The following is a 17,189-nucleotide window of genomic DNA, read 5'->3' as shown; positions in this document are numbered from 1 at the left end:
AGTTAGATGAGATTGTGAATACTGGAAGAACCTCATCCAGAGTTGGTCAGATAATTGCAAGACCCTCTGGCACTCTGAAGGAGGACTGAAGACTCTAGCTGTGCTCCACAGTCAAAAGGCAGAAACTCAGGACACTAAGGGACTGCATCCTATACTTCACTTGGACAACAGTTCCTCTCTCTTTCCTGTGCTCCTGTTAGACCCCTAACTGAGAAGGAGATGGTGACATTCATCACAGATTTCCTCAAACGTTCATGTGATAGAGACATGGAAGCATGTGGTGGAGCTAAACAGTTCTCCAGTGCTGTCAGTGTTTGTAAGAAATGCTGTGGTCGCAGCATTTCTCAAGAACACGAAGGCCTTTTGCTTCACAACCTGCCTTTGGTGGGGCCGCTGCCCACCCTGCAGTATCTGAAAGGTCCTCAAGGTGTCAGAGTACATCAAGGAAGATGTACAAGTACCTGAAATTTGGCTGCACCTGGCTGAAATCATGACCCTGATGGTAGACGAGGGAGGCATCCTCTTGGGAGAGCTGTTCAAACACATCAAGGACTCGATGTCTGGTGTCCTCCTGGCAAACACAGTCAACTTACTGAGCTACAGAATCGCCCCCAAAGGATCTTGAAACGAAATGGATGAAAGCCGGGCTAAACTAGCAGGATTTCCCCAAGGAAGATCGGGGTGTGAGGAAATTCCTTCCCCTGTGGAGGGTTCAGTTTACCTTATAAGCCCACAGTTCTACCCCTCACCCTCAACCAATCCCTTACTCCCCTCTATGATCATTTTTCTATTGTTTCATATGTCAGAATTTTAATTCAACACATTTCTAATCCTCTTCTTTTGAACTGAGCCTCGTGGATTTCATCACCTGAATAGGAGCCCCATTACTGATTGTAATGCCAGAGCCAGATGTGACTGAGTGACAACAGCCTTAAATAATCATCCTCCCATCACATCTGACAGCTCAGATCAAGGGATAGAGACTTGAGTGTGTGTGTGTGTGTGTATAGGCGTGCTATGCATGTGTGTGTATGAAAACAGATGGAGGAGATCGTCTGCATACGGGAAAGGGAGATCTCAGGGGACTGGAGTGAAGAGTGCACATCAGACAAGATCACTGCATCCAAGACAGAACAAAAGCAAGGGAGCTGAGCGGCCTGTACGTGACACAGAAACCCTCGCTTAGTGCTTGTGAGTAACACCTGGCATATCAAAGCACCAAAGAGAAACCAGTTTCAAAGGAGCAGTGCTGCTGGAGAGTGTTTTATGTCGAGGGCCTCCTTGGAGAACTGGGAATTTCTGAGTTATTAGATGCCTGTATATGTACAATGAAAATAATGCCATTCAGTGATTAGAGATTTTAATGTACAGTATGTGTAGTTAAGCATATGTAATCACTCACATGGCAGCTGTTTTGTTTACAATGTGTCCGTTGCAGTACTGAGTGCAATAAATATGTTATCAATCAAAGTACATTAACTGATGAGGGCCACACCGACACACTGCACACAGCTGAGCTGGAACAGTGTTTACAGCGTTATGGGTCTATATGATGAAACCACAGTGAGGATAGTGTGGCTGTGCTGGTAGCAGCAGTGGCTGAGACAGCAGAAGGAGAAAGGTTAGCAGGCTGGCATAGCAGGCTGGAGAAGGGGGAGTCACTATATGTTTGAGTCCCAACAGGGGAGATGGGTACAGGCCAAGGTGAATAAATAATACACTTCCTCCTACCTCAGCAGCAACATGGTGACATTCTATTAAAGCATGCAGAGTGAGGACTGTATCTTTTACTCCATACTGACAGATTTAAACATCTAAAAATAATCTGATTGATTGCATTGACTTTATTTAATAACTATAAACCATTGTGAACCAGTTGAACCAGTTTTATATGCTGTAACATTGTTAATAAAAGGGCTTCATTTATTTAAAATAATGAAAATGCTTTTGCTTCTGTCCCTATAGACAGGGTATAAAACTCATTGCCACAAAGTCACAATAGCTTATAGTGTATATGAACATTTTCTGTATTTAGAAAATAGAAAACTTGCTGGAAACCTGTAAAATTACTGTTAATAAGTAAATTTGAACATTAACATCTGTTAGCTCTAGCTTGCTAGCATGACATATGAGCACCAGTGAGAAACTGCAACTAACTTAGTAGCAGTGATAATGCTAACCCTAACAACACAAATTTAGCAACGAACTGTCCCAAACCAGCAGCAGGTTAAATGTACAGAACCTGTACTAGCAACGTTAGTATAAAAAACCTAGTATAAGGTTAGCATGAATGAAATTCTTGTTCTTTGCCTGTTAAACAAGTTAAGAGCACACAGGCTAAGCATCTCATTAGCTACATTAGCATAAACAGTATGAACTTGTAATATAATAACATTTAATATGCCATATTTGTGTTATTTTAATAGTATTATTTATCTGTCACATGATCAGGAAAAGAGACTAAGCACGCCTATTTGTGACACCCCCTGACAAATTTTTAAAATGTGATGTTTTTTTGTATATTTTGTAATATTGATCTCCCCATAAGCTCTCAGTCACTTTGGTGTGTTTTTTTTTTACAGCCTGTCAACAGGCCTTTTTTCATGGCAAACATTTTGACAGGTCATAGCAAGAAAAACACAGGTAAATGTTCATATTAATGCCTCTGTTCCATTAACTGCTCCAGTAAACCTGGCTGGTGAGCTGGCATGCACATTAGAGGGCCCTGACGCTAACACAGCCATCATTAACCTGTAGTTTTTCTACTGTTAAATACCAAAATATCTGCTATTAAAAAAGGTAAATTATTCAATGTATATTTGTGTCCATTTTATGCTTTTATTCTTAACATGATATATGTTTTACTGTTCATTTTCCCAGCAGTCTTTCACTTGTTCCACCATTTGCTGTTCCCTGAAAGCTTCCTGTATGTCTCTGCTGGAGGAACAGCGCCCTCTTCCTGTCATCTACTGTAAAACACCTTTGGCACTGTCTGCATGTGGGAGGCAAAGTAAGGGCTGCTCAAGCCTGCCAACTGTTGTCTTGTTTGTTTACACTCATTGCACTTGTCTCAGTATTAATGTTGCAGTTGTAGATTCATGTTCAAAAACGCTGCACATTTTACCTGCACACTCACCTGAAAGCCAGTCTATGATACAGCACTGAGGCCATCTGCTGCAGTTTTGTATTACGGCTGATGGGATACTTCAGTTGACTGAGTGAATGGAGATTTGATGGCATGTATCACTTTACTGAGTGGTAGGTATGATGCTTTCAGCTGAACAAATCAAATAAGGGTGGCGTCTGTCCCGTCCCTCATTACAGAGCTCCTTAGTAACTGTAGAGGAGGACGGTGAGGTTGAGAGACACACATAATGATAGAAATCAGGCATCTCCGGCTACCTGACATTTCCTGCTGAGTCACTGGAGTCCTCCCTCTTCAATAGGCCCTTTTGTTACTGCAGAAGGTCAAAATGGCTTCGTGGATAAGGTGCAACAGTCACTATCTCTCTCCCTCTCTCTCTCATACACAGAAACACACACCTAAATGAGTCTGCTCAGGAGACAACTCGCTCTGTGTGAGGGTGCATCCAGCCCTTTTCAGTACAGGGGGAAGCCTACGGATGTTTTCACAGTCCTGATGAAGAGAACTGCAGTCTTGTGTGTGGTACATTTAGTTTTCACTTCACTGTAAAGCTGAAACCTGAGAGGCGGAAAGTTCACTGGACATCAGGTTGATGTTAGCTGTCATTACGCAGTGTGTTTGTAAATCCCTCAGTGATGTCCTGCAGCTTCATATCCTAGAAACTGACAGGTTTATTTGGGGGTTGATCAGTTTCTATTACAAACCCCTAGTAGCTGTTTTTTTTAAAAGGAGTTTTTCCAAATTTGAATCAAGGGTCTAAGGACTGATGATATTGCTGTAAAGCTCCCTGAGGCAAATTTGAGATATTGGGCTATACAAATAAACTTTAATTTACTTGAAGCTTCTCATATTCTCAAACCTTCTCATAAATCCACATTATATCCATAATCATTAAGAAGTTATAATATGTGATAAGTTCTGTAATAATAGAGAAACTAAGGTTTTTGTGCATCAGCCCAGGTCTGGTGGAGTTGTGAAGTACCACTGATGCTTTAGTGCCCTCTACTGATTGAAGTGTGTAAGTAAGAATCTATCTAGTCAGTCTCACAGTACCTCGAGTTGATTTTGACACTGTTATGAAATATGTATAGCACTCTCTTGAAATAAGAGGATCATGCTTATGCAGAAATGCTGAAATAAAAGCAATGAGCTGATTTGTTCTAAAACAATTGAATCTACAGTATGACGCCACCAGTGTCATATTTTATGAAACATAATGTTTAAAGAGAAATAAGATTGTTGAGATGGATAATGCTGCAGTGCAAACATCTTCTTAGAGTGACATATGCTGACTTGTTGCCGTATAAGAAAACATGTTTAGCTTTGTAAGTTGTTTTTAAAAATCCAAATTACTGATTTTTCTACTAAAAACACTATAATGTTGAGACTATATGAAATAAAGTCTTCATTCACAGTGGAAACAGCCTCCTAAGAAGTGATTTTGGGTGATTTAGGATGTCTTTGCAGTCACTTTGATGTACATTTCTCACTGTTTGAGCCGTTTTCCTGGCAAAAGTGTGAGTTTGAGCACAGGAGGAGTCTTTCTGTGGTGCTTGTAGGTGGAGAAGCTGCAGTCCTGTGGGTGGATGTTCTTCTCTCCTTTGCAGGGGCGTGGTCGCTCTCCTGCCTGGATCAGGACCAAGGCCAGCGACAGCTCTGCGCAGCACATACACAGGCCAGACACGACTTTTCCCCACAAAACAACTGAATATTATATGTAGGTAACTCATTCTGACTAAGGATAACATGTATGCACCTTACACCATGGATGTAATGATAATACACCCAAGAAACTATTTATAGTACTCTTTAATTAATCGGGGAATCAAGCTGAGAGGCATCTTTGTGCATGGGCGTGATTCATACTTCAAGTGATGAAGTTGTATAGAGTGTATATGGCGAAAAGCACAATTAAAGGCTGCTGATAGAAAGCATAATTTAATACCTTTCTGCCTCATGTAATGTCATATCTTTGTTGTGATGCAGTGACAAATGAATTACACGAGTTTATCCACCATACAAAATAGCACTGCATCCACATTCCAGGACTATTTGAGGCTGTGATGATGTGAGACTGCAACAATCAGGCCACTTTAATGAGTCTCATCCCGTATTCCGATATTGCGGAGGTCGGAGGGGGATGAGGGCGGCTGGATGCGGACTGCAGCACCAAAACTCACTCTGGCACACATCGATCCCATTTGCCATTCTGCTAGGACAGCAAAGAAAAACTGCAATGACAGTGGCCAGTGGTGTGAGGTAATATGAGACAGTCCAGAGGGATGTTGAATGTACTGGGGGGAGATGAGATTACATACATGATTTTTATTGTAATGTGATTTTTATTATCATGTAAATAAATGAGCCCATGAAAGTTATTGGAAAGAGTGAAAGTGAAGTTAAACATCAGTGAACTCTCAGGTCAGACACAGCACAGCCCCCCACACAAAGCGTGATCTTCATTTAAAGTGGTTGTGTGTTGATGTCTGAGTTACATGGCAGAAAAGAGGGGCTGCATGAGTGAATTCGTGTCTCCCCAGAGGGTGGAGGCTTTCTGCAAAAGCTTGCAGGTTTCCCCTCATCCTCTGTTGTCCCTGCGTCAAATGATGCGCCGGCTCCTTCACTATAAAAGCACCTGTCCTGGCCAGACATCACTCGCATCTCACTAACTCTCTCTCACACGCACTCACCCTCACGCACTCCTGAGCTCCACACACTCTCTTTCTCTCCGTTACAGAGCAGTCGGGCCGGACCCCAGCACGGTAAAGGAAACATGAGTTACTCCGGCGACATTTACAGCGGCAGCAGCTCCTATCGGAGGATCTTCGGAGAGGCCCCCCGGTCCGGACGCTTTGGAGTGGGCAGCAGCAGCAGCCCTTCCCGCCTTCAGCCTGCGGGATACCGCAGCAGCAGCAGCCACCGCACCTATGGTTCCCCCTCCGGTGTCACCTCCACCACCTACCGCAGGACCGCGGCGGCGCCCGGTCGCGGGCTCTCCTCCATGCAGGAGTCCATGATGGACCTGACCCAGTCCACCGCGGTCACCAACGAGATGAAGATCATCCGCACCAACGAGAAGGAGCAGCTGCAGGGCCTCAACGACCGCTTCGTGTCCTTCATTGAGAAAGTCCACAACTTGGAGCAGCAGAACAAAGTCCTGGAGGCGGAGGTCACTCTGCTGCGCCAGCGCCACAATGAGCCGTCCCGCCTGCACGAGCTGTACGAGCAGGAGATCCGCGAGCTGCGGGGACGCGTTGAAGAGCTGACCCACGAGAAGAGCCAGATGCACATGGACTGCGTGCAGATGAACGACACGGTGGAGCGCGTGCGGGAGAAGCTGGAAGAGGAGAGCAAGCTGCGCGAAGAGGCCGAGAACACCCTGAAGGGCTACCGTAAGGACGTGGACGACGCCACCCTGGCGCGCCTGGAGCTGGAGAAGAAAGTTGAGGCACTGCTGGATGAGATCGCCTTCCTCAGGAAAGTTCACGAGGAGGAGCTGCAGGAGCTGCAGACGTCACTGCAGGCCTCTCAGGTAGGCCACACTGACAGGTGGTGCTGTGACTCATTATCAGTAACTCATCTCAATGTCACACTGCCCAAAACACCGCAACATACCTGCATCCAGTTTCCAGTCAGATCCACACAGCATGTTTTACCAAGTACTTCATATCAGAACTGAGGCTTGATCAGTGATTTTAATGACCTTATCAAAGTCCATTATGTTTTTGATATTGTATAGTGACATCCTGAGCCTATGATATATTATAATATAACTTAAATGTAATAATACACTAGAACTGAGGGACAGTAAATATTATTATCTATATAATGTGAAATGTTTCACAGTAGTGTAGGATGTGCAGACCTTTAACAAAGCTGTTAGAGACCTGAAACATCACATCAAACAGTTTTCCTGTGCGCAGGACTCATCAAACTCACCACTGCGCACTGGATAATTGATGGCACTGCATTTCCGTTTCAGCACCGCGCGCTGTCCCGCCCTCCTCCCCTCCGGGGGTCTCGAGCGTCTCCGCAGCCTACCGCGCGCACTGTCACGCACCCGTGCAAAAACTTTGAGATGCAGTTAATATAAATCTCTACATGATGAGGCTGTTAGTGTATAGAAATATACTACATATAGTGTAAATAAACAAACTTAAAGCAGTAAGGTCAGAGCTTGTGAGTGTCGCCATTTATATTTTTGTGACAATATAATGATGATTTCGTTAAAGGAGGTGAGGGGAGGGGGTGGAGGGGGAGGGAGGGGAGGGGTGGGGGCTGTAATGCGGAGAAATAGCGCATAATCCAGGGGTGTGGTCGTCCCAAAGGAAAACAGTCAGGATCAACTCTACGAGGTACACTTAAGCTAGTTATTAGTGCCAAGTTATAGATAAATAGTTTTAACAGCAGCAAAACTTTGTAAATATTGTCCAAATGTCACAAAAAAGTTTTTATCCTGAGCCCAAACACTTTTGAAATGCATCAATTAGAAACCCATCAATAATATATTGATTCATGTTCACTAACAGAAGCTCGTCTAGTTACTTTTATGGCACTATTATTAAAAAGAACAGACTTGTCATTGGATGTGAATGAAAGCAGAGGGCAACTTCTACTTTGAGCATGAATCAGTTGAATGAATGTATAGTGCTAAGTAAGCCATGCATTTGAGTGATGGTTGCTGGGTAGATTTCTCCAGGGTCTCTGCCCTTCCCTGCAGGGAGTATTATTGCCATGTAAGCTATTGACAGCGCAGCTTTCTCCAGCAGAGAGAAGCCTGAGTCAGCAGTCGATTCATCAGCCCTGCAGTAGTCCACATGACTGGCTGCGACTCAGCTCATCGACATAAGGCTCACCTCATGCATATATGTATATGTATATGTGTTAGCACAGGGAACACCTTCCACCTGCAGCACAGAGAGACAGATTAGTTTAGTGGTCACTGTTTTGGTCAGTGTGGTCAGTTTATGAGTCCAGTCTGCCTAAAAAGACTTTTTTGTGATCCATGGTGAAATTCAGTATGTTTAACAAACTAATGTGTCACTCCTTTTTTAAGAAAAGACAAAAAATAAGCTTTTCAAACTCCTGTTACCCACTTATGTCACATTAAACTTGAATTACCCTTGTTGACAGATGATATTACTGCCTAATTAAAATAAATATGGTTTATTATGGGGGGGGAAAAAAACTTAAATAAACTCAAATGATGTAAAAGCAGAAAGAAACAGAGTACATTAAAGCAGTTAAACAAAATGTGAACAATTATTATTTCAGAGTTACGATAATAACCCTTAAATGCTCCTGTTCCACCTCTCTTACACCCAGGTGTCAGTGGAGATGGATATGAGCAAACCGGATCTGGCCGCAGCCCTGAAGGACATCAGGGCCCAGTATGAGAACCTGTCATGCAGGAACCAGGCCCAGGCAGAGGAGTGGTACCGCTCCAAGTTTGCCAACGTGACCGAGTCCGCCGCCCGCAACCAGGACGCCATCAAGCATTCCAAGGAGGAGCTGAGCGAGTACCGCAGGCAGGTGCAGGCCCGCACTTTGGAGATTGAGTCTCTCAGGGGCCACAATGAGGCCCTGGAGAGGCAGATTGCTGAGATGGAGGATCACCATAACAATGAAATTGGAGAGATGCAGGTATGTGAACAAGGTGGTGAGAGTTGGAATTTTTGGGGGGAGCTTTGAGGGGTATGTGCTTATTTTGTATGTATCTAAAGCCAGAGCTGATTATCTGTCTCAAGACACTCAGCAGGGTCGGAACATGACCCAAGATGTTTAATTACAGGAGTGTGCTTTATGACCTACTTTAATACTAAAATATACCCAGTCCTTGTTCAGCGTGACAAGACAAAAAGCAACGTATATTCAAACAATCCCTATTCACAAAGACATGATAAAAAATAATGAGTATTTCATAATATAATGTGTGTGTGTTTGTGTGTGTGTGTGTGTGTGTGTGTGTGTGTGTGTGTGATTGTAGGATACCATCCAGCAGCTGGAGGCCGCCCTGCGCAGCACTAAAGGAGAGATGTCCCGTCACCTGCGTGAATACCAGGACCTGCTGAATGTTAAGATGGCGCTGGATATTGAGATTGCCGCCTACAGGTTCGCTTCATGCTTAACAACACAGCACTCATCAATTAACTGACCTGCATTTAAATGTTTTAAGTTTTTACAACGTGCCATATTTGGAAACATCCTTCCCGTATTTGAAATAATTTGCATTTTTGAAGATGGAAACATTTTTGAAGATGGAAATTTCAAGTTCAGTTTCAGAGATGAGACTTTTTCAACAGTTTTTAAGTATTAATATTTTTGCCCTCAATGTCTCAAGAGGAAATAAACTTGAATTAGCTTCCCTTCCACTCAAACATTTGCTTTAAGCATTTTCAGAATTAAACTTTTCTGGGACGTCTGGTGGCCTAGTTTTTAAAGACACACACCATTTAATCTATATCTGTCTCCAGCTACACTGTAAATTATTCATCAAGGCAAAATGCCAAAAAAAGAGAGATTATTTTCCTCCTGAAAAGCTTCCATTGACAATATTGATGACAAATAAATCAAGACTTTTCTGGCTGTAACAAGATAGATGAATGTGAAACTTTACAATAGTCTTATTCAGGAGTAGTGTTCTAGAGAAAGAAAAAAAAACAGACAGCAGAGGTTCTGCCAATGACACTCCAGTGACATTAGATCCTTCAGGAGACAGTGAGATAATAATAGTAACACATCCAGACTAAAAGGTGACGTCACCGCTTGCTCTTTGTCCCTGTCTGTGCAGGAAACTGCTGGAAGGCGAGGAGTGCCGCCTCAGCTCCGTGAGCGGCGCCATGGTCCAGTCCGGCTACCCCAGCTTCTCCTACATGTCATCCCGTAGCTACGGCCTCGGCTCCTACAGGAAGTCCAGCGTCAAGCAGGAGGAGGAAGAGGAGGTGGAAGAAGAGGAGAAGGAAGAAGAAGAGGAGGGAGAGGAGAACGAGGAGGAGGGAGAGGAGGCAGAAGAGGGAGATGAGGGAGATGATGGAGACGAGCAGGAGGAAGGCGAGGGTGAGGGAGAAGAGGAGGAGGAAGAGGAAGAGGAGGAAGAGGAGAAGCCCAAAGAGAAGGATGAGAAGGAGAAGAAGAAGGAGGGCCCCGCCGTGAAGAGCAGCAAGAGCTAAACTGCTTATGTCACCATCAGTATCATTATCATCATCATCATCAAAACTCATCACACTCAGTCACATACTGTATATGGATCAGGTCGCTGTTCACATCATCTGTCTCACACACACACACACACACACACACACACACACACACACACACACACACACACACACAGACACCTGACACCTTCTGTGTACCTCTGTCTCTGTTAGCTCTGTGACTCAGAAGCGGTTAAATTCAATGTAAACTCAAGCTTTAGATCGGAGTAGATGTATTAGCAGACGAGTTTCACCCAATCACATCCTTCCTCACGTGAGCAACAGTAGCCACCAAATCTCAATACGTACTACAAGAGCAATCAAAACCTTTCGAGAGTAACAATATCGTCAGCACACAGACCTTAAAGATAAACGCACAGCTCAACGCGAGCACGAGAAGCAGCCAGTCCAACTTTTACGGTGCTATTTGATTTTTACATATAAAAGTTGGGGAGTACTGTAAGTTTAAAAAAAGGATGTCTCTTAGAACAACGCTCTACCAGCTCATTCCTGAATGTCAGCTCGTTACGCGACAAAGTTTAAAAAAAGGAATGAAACGCTCCTATTCAAACAACAAATCCAACACCCCCCCCCCCTACAGCAAGCAAATGCTTTTTACTCCCCCTCTTTTATTATTCCGCTCCACTTGGTGTCTTCATCCCATCCCACCACGACGAAATGAAATGTACGCGTTCACTCATCGACGACCATTAAAAGATACCCCTTTTTTTCTGCTCTCTTTCAGTCACTGCAGTGTCACAACACGGCAATAATGGCAACTCAGAGCTCAGAAAAACTGTATATACAAAAATGTGATGGGAGGGTGGAGTTGTGTGTCGCTGGAGAGGAGAAGTGCATCTTTGTGAATGACAAATATAGAGTTTTAATTGCTGCTATATATAATTATTTTTGGGAATATGAATTATCCCACCTTTGATTGGTTCATTTGTCAATAACTTTCTAACCCGCCAGAGTTTCTTTAACTTCTTTCACTTGCTTTTTCCTTCTCTCTCCCCCCCCCCCCCCCCCCTCACACAAACGTGGCGGTGCTTTTCTTTTAATTTAGCTGGAAACGGGAAACACGGTGAAGGTGAGCGTGGCTGTCGGTGTCAGGCAGCTGATGGTGACACTGAAAGCCCTCCACTCAGACTGCAAGTGGCAGGTGGGGCAGATGCTGCTGCGGTCCTTGTTATGTGGTGTCGCATATAAGGGCTATTTTCACTATAACCCCCTCTATATCGCTTTGCCCTAAACCATTTATATCAATGTTGCTTATCATTTTACTCCCCCCCTTCCCCCTTCCTCAAGTAGTGCGTTCTTTTGTTCCTTCTTCTTTTTGACAAATGAATGAACCAACGGGTATGAATGCATGGCCTGACTCTCTGAGCTTGAATATCTGCAGATGGGATAGATTTTTGCTTGTTGTGTGTTCAATTAAAAACTTGCCTTAACCATAACTGAAAAAGAGAAAAAAAAAAACATGTTTTCACCTGCATCTCACTTGTTTTTGGGGAGGCTGAGGAGTGCTGACACTTTCCATACTGTTCTGCTAAACAACTGTGACTGTACCGGCTGCTATCTCATGCAGTGATATTCCTCTCTAAGCCAAATAAAGACATTTAATAACCAAATATTCACTTTGTGTCTGTGTCTTCAGTTTCAAGAAAAAAAACATACAAAAATATTGAGTCTAGACTAAAATGACTACCTTAAAAGAACCCATTAATTAACAAAATATTCACTCTAAAGTTTCAGTATGATAAATCTCAATAAATAACGTATCAATAAGAAATGTTGCAGTTACAAATCTAGTAAATATTGATTAATGATTATTTATTTCATATAGTTTTATAATATAGTTTTGGGAGCTTGTGTAGTGTATTTAGTGCTCATATATAAAATAAATAAACATGAAGGGTTTATAATTGCTGTGTTTTAGCAATAATACTGAAAGGAAATAGGTTTATTTCAGTTAATTAAGTCCAGTGGTGAGTTTGTGTCCACTGGGAAAAAGGGAGGTTCTGTTTGTTTATGGCTTTAGAGACTGAGGCGCCAATTTATGGATGTGTACACAGGGTGAAATACTTGTTCTGTCTCAAGTTACCATCACTGAGGCTCACAGTGCATTTTCACTTTATTTTATCTTTTTTCTATTAATATTATCAAGTGAGTTCTATTTTTTATCTGATGATACATTAATCTTTTGTACATGCTTTGATGTCCTTTTAGTGTCCTTGTCCTGTAAAGCTTGGTGTATGTAATTTCCTTTGCTGTAAAGATAAAATAAGATATTCCTTTATTTGTCGCACAGTGGGGAAATTTACATTATTGCAGCAGCAAATGGTAAAATAGAAAGAGCAAGTACACAAGCAATAAAAGCACAATAGTATAGTTAAAATATAGTTAAAAAATATTAACATTACAGTACAGTACAGTAAAGCACATTTCTTGTATGAATGGTACTTACAAATAAAGCTATTTTTATTATTTTTATCATTATCAAGGTGCTGAGACCCGAACACACAATCACATTAGCTGTGCACATAAAACCAAAGAAAAGACATTGAAACATTTCATTTGTGGTTCCATGTATCCAGCATGGTTGCAGCACTAGCTGTTATGCAGTCTGTGCAGACAGATGTTGTCATTACAATCGGAGCATATCTGTTGCGTCATATGAGTGTCTGGCTGACGATTGAATAATGCAGCTGAAATGCCTTCTGTGTAGATTTATGTATTTAGGAGCAGGATCAGCTGCATCCTGAAGTGCATCACTGTGAGTTAACGCATAACTGGCACATGTTACTGCATCATGATATGCTGTTGTGATATTTCCCAGCATCAACATCTGCAAACATAGCTCAACAAATGAGCAAATCTCAGCTACAGTACCCTGATTATATCTATACTGTGTACTGTACATCTGGCATGTCAATTGACATGTGTCAAATGGGGGGATGGAGCCTGGAGCCCAGGGCCAGACCAGCACTGGGGGAGGGGTCTGAGATTACCCCTGGATTGCATGTAGTGCCACAATGGATGTGGCTAAGACTCAGCTATTACCTCCAGAATGAATTTGTGAACAGCTTGAGACAACTGAAGAAAATGTTCTCTTTCTTGAATTTCTTGGTGCAGTTGTTTTGGCCCACAACTGATTTTCATTGCAGTGTTCAGATCAAATGAATTGTATCAACGGGGGAAACAAAAGACTGAGTCAACCACTTTCAAACCTCCTGGAACCATTTTCATAAAGCTTTGTAGCACAAAAGTTGAATAATAGAACATTTCTTAGAGTTTTGAGATTGTCTAACAATTTCCTAAAGATAAAAGTTATTCACAGAGCAGCTTAGCCTTTAAGAGAGCTCCTGAGATGAAAAACTATTATCAGTAAAGAGGAGGTATTTTAAGAGGCTTAAACGTTTCTTAAGCAGAGGAGGAAAAATACAGAAAGACAAAGAGGAAAGTTAAATATTCTCCAAATGTGGAGTGACAGTAAGTAATTGAAACACTACAGATAAGATCATGCACTATAATGCCACAAATGGAATGATCCTAAAACAAAGATATGTGGCAAATGGAAAAAAATGAGAAAAAAACACAGAGAAATTTATGAAAGCTGAGACATTTCCAAATATGTTAATATCAAATAGATGAAGTACTAAAATAAACAGCATGATAAATAAACATAAGCAAATAAAGAATATCTATCAGCATGTGAACAGGCTTCAAACATTGCACAGGCTACCTTTAAAGCATGGCTTACAATTTATTTATTTATTACATAAAATAGTAGAGACTAAATTCAATGATTCGACCTATCACTTGTGTCCTCACTAAAGTAAAAGTTTCTGTTCCTTCCATGCTCAAAGTTGCTGTGAGAATTTTCCTAAGTCACTCCTTACTATAAATGTTTAGGTTAAGTTAGGAGCTCTCTGAGAGTATTGTGAGAATGTATGTGAATACGGTCCCTGGTACTCCTCTGTTCTTGAACCAAAAAGGTCAAGAGTTTAAGGGTGTCTTCAAAGCTATAGTTGGTTTTCTCTGGTCCAAATCAGTGGATGAGTTGAGGCGTGGGCAAGAACATTAAGGAAGAAGGTCCAATCTGTGCAAATATCAAAGAAGCATGTATTTAGTTGCTAGTCCAGGTTCATTCTTCAGCTGGCTGCAAGCAACCAAGGAGCTATTATAAAAAGCATTCTTAATTTCACTCATTTACGTCCCAGTATGCAAAGTGAACCTGGCTACGCTATGGGAGCTGTTTGGCTCAAATTTGTGTTTTCTCGTCTACTCCACAGGAGGTTTCTGTCCAATCCTGAGATCCCTTTGAAAACAGTCTCCAAAGCATTGTGTGGGACAGCTCCCATGTGTTATGGCTCTTTATAAATGCACCATAACTGAAGCCTTTCTAATTTAGACTGTACTTAGGCTTACACAGGTCTGAAAGTGCCTCAAATCTCACTCTGGTTTTATAATAAAATGGATTTCCTGCTTTACAACTTGCAAGTCTCTCTGATGTGCGCTGATGCACATTTAGCCACAAGAAGTCCAAAATCATTTGGCATTAGATGTATTTGCCTTGAGACATGCTTTAATGTTAAATCTGTAGAATGTATGGACCAAATATGGAATGTATTTGACAGGAAACACACAGCAGTATGTGATATGTCTCTGACTCTGGACTTTTAAATGTACATCTTTGCTAGTTTGGTCAAAATACACGGTGACAAAAATATGCTCACCACATGTAAAGTAGCCACTACATGTGCAAAGTCACACCTTTGGAATAACTGATGTACCACTTACCAAATGTAGGTCTGCAGCATTAATTATTGAATGCTATGTCTGCTTATTTACTTTCATCCACACAGAAGTAACACAAAGTGGCTGCTTCCAGTCACACATCCCTGCCTCTGTAGCCTTCAGGCAGAAGTCGAAGTCTTTTTGTTGATGTGCAGAGCTGCATAATGGCTGCTGGGTGTTAGTATCATCTCATCTCAGCTCCTGCCTGCCTGCACCCGGAGGTGAAAGATGGAGCCTGCTAAGATGGATGGCTGTTGCCAACGCTGGCCCACCAGCACAGCTGTCACGAGCAAGAACTTCATCACAGCCTAAGACTGTTTCTCTGCTCACAGACTGTAGTCCTGTATGTGTGTGTGTGTGGGAGGGAGAATCAGCACAGCAGCAAAAACATTATCAGCACTAACGGACAATCAATAAAACTGTCAGAAAAGCAGGAGGAAAGTAGCAAGGACAAATGTTTTGACTAAAGTATTAGGTTAAAAAGGAGCAACGTGATACAGCAAAAAAGGACAAGAGCTGCTTGGGACAATCGATAAGAAGAGGAGACTGTTAGAGACTCATAACTATAATCCTGCATCGATATGAAGATAAAAATAAGGCTGTCAATTCTCACTGTCTGTGTGCTGGGTTTAACTGCACATTCACACCTTGCAGCATGCTTCACACACCCACCAGTCCTTCTGTATCTGCAGTGACTGTTAGGTTATTGACCACAAATTGCATGACTGAGTACATGGTTACGGCTCATGAGCTTTGCTAAGTCATAATTAAAGTTATTTAGCCATGCAAGCTGCAGCAGTTTTCTCCAGACTGAATGAATTGAGACTACATTTTGTACAGACATTCATGGATCCACAGGATGAATCTTTATGACTTTTGGGATCCGAGAATTTGTCGTTTTTAGTGAAATATGTCAACAACTATTGGATGAATTGCCATGAAATTTGTCAGAAACACACCTGTCTTTCTTAGGATTCATTGTAATACCTCTGGTGATTCCTTAAAGGGGACATATTATGCATTTTGTGACTCTGTGTTATTTTTAAACTTTTATGATGTCGGATATCTATTTTAAACACGGTAAAAATTCCAAAACTTGACGTTAACGTATGTAGAAATGCTCCCTGCATTTCAAAAGCACAGGCTAACGTTGCTAACGTTGTCGCTAAGGTTTTTCCCTGTGTTGTTTGCAATCCACTCTCATATTTTGAGTCAGATGATGGGCTCGAACACCTACAGATGTATTTGATAAGTTGACATTTCAAGTAAAGAACGAGAAAAAGTAGTGAAATCCTTCTACTATAGTTTGTTTAATAGTTTAATAGTTGGTTTAATACCGTCCACAGCCGATGGAAGCATGGATGTATAACTGAATACAGTGTTGGAGGCAGACTGCATTCATTCTAATGAAAGTTGCTCAGTGGTGCGTGAAGCCAAATAAGTTCAACTTCCGGTTATTAAATTACCCAGATCCATAGAGCATTTAACCACACCTCCCAACCTCATGAGCCCAGAGACTAACACAAGATGAGCAGGCTAACCTATGCTTTCACTGGATAAAATAATTAAATTGGGGATAAAATAATGAAATCACGCAGCTCTTCTAGACTTTCCAAATGTTATTGGATGAAATTCTGATAGCGAAACAAGTCACTCTGCAGGGGTTGTGATCCTATTTTACAGCCACTCCTTTTTCTATAATTGTGTGCTGGGAAAATGCTTTATGGGCCAGTGTGCATCACATGAAGGACCTGGAATTACACAGTTTGGCCACTATGTCAATAAATATGTCAAATTCAAAGTGTGTTCCTGGAGGGCTGTTCCTGGGGACTTGGGCTGTTTGTTGCTTCCGAGACCTTGTCAATCCTGTAGGGTCCCATATTAAAAACAGAGACCTGAAAATGTGCTGAATATGTCCCAAAAAAAAAGTTCATATAAAGTCACCATCTGTCAAAATGTATTTATATAATAAATAATATATAATATATTTATTTCAATCAAAATGGAAATATAATTATTATGTCCTAGTGGCCCTTCCACTGAGACCG

At 41.9% G+C, this 17,189-nt stretch overlaps 1 protein-coding gene across 1 annotated transcript; it reads left to right on the top strand.

The window, feature by feature from the left end:
* Positions 1-5,918: 5,918 nt before the first annotated feature.
* On the top strand, positions 5,919-10,314 carry neff1 (neuronal intermediate filament family member 1). The gene is made up of 4 exons (XM_062417157.1): positions 5,919-6,677; positions 8,471-8,788; positions 9,132-9,256; positions 9,936-10,314. The coding sequence occupies exons 1-4, from the start codon at positions 5,919-5,921 to the stop codon at positions 10,312-10,314; spliced, it is 1,581 nt and encodes a 526-aa protein (XP_062273141.1).
* The last annotated feature ends 6,875 nt before the right edge of the window (positions 10,315-17,189 follow it).

The sequence above is a fragment of the Scomber scombrus genome, chromosome 4, assembly GCF_963691925.1.
Source record: "Scomber scombrus chromosome 4, fScoSco1.1, whole genome shotgun sequence".
Lineage (NCBI taxonomy): Eukaryota > Metazoa > Chordata > Actinopteri > Scombriformes > Scombridae > Scomber > Scomber scombrus.
Note: the sequence above shows the minus strand (reverse complement) of the source record. Positions and strands in the feature narration are given on the sequence as shown.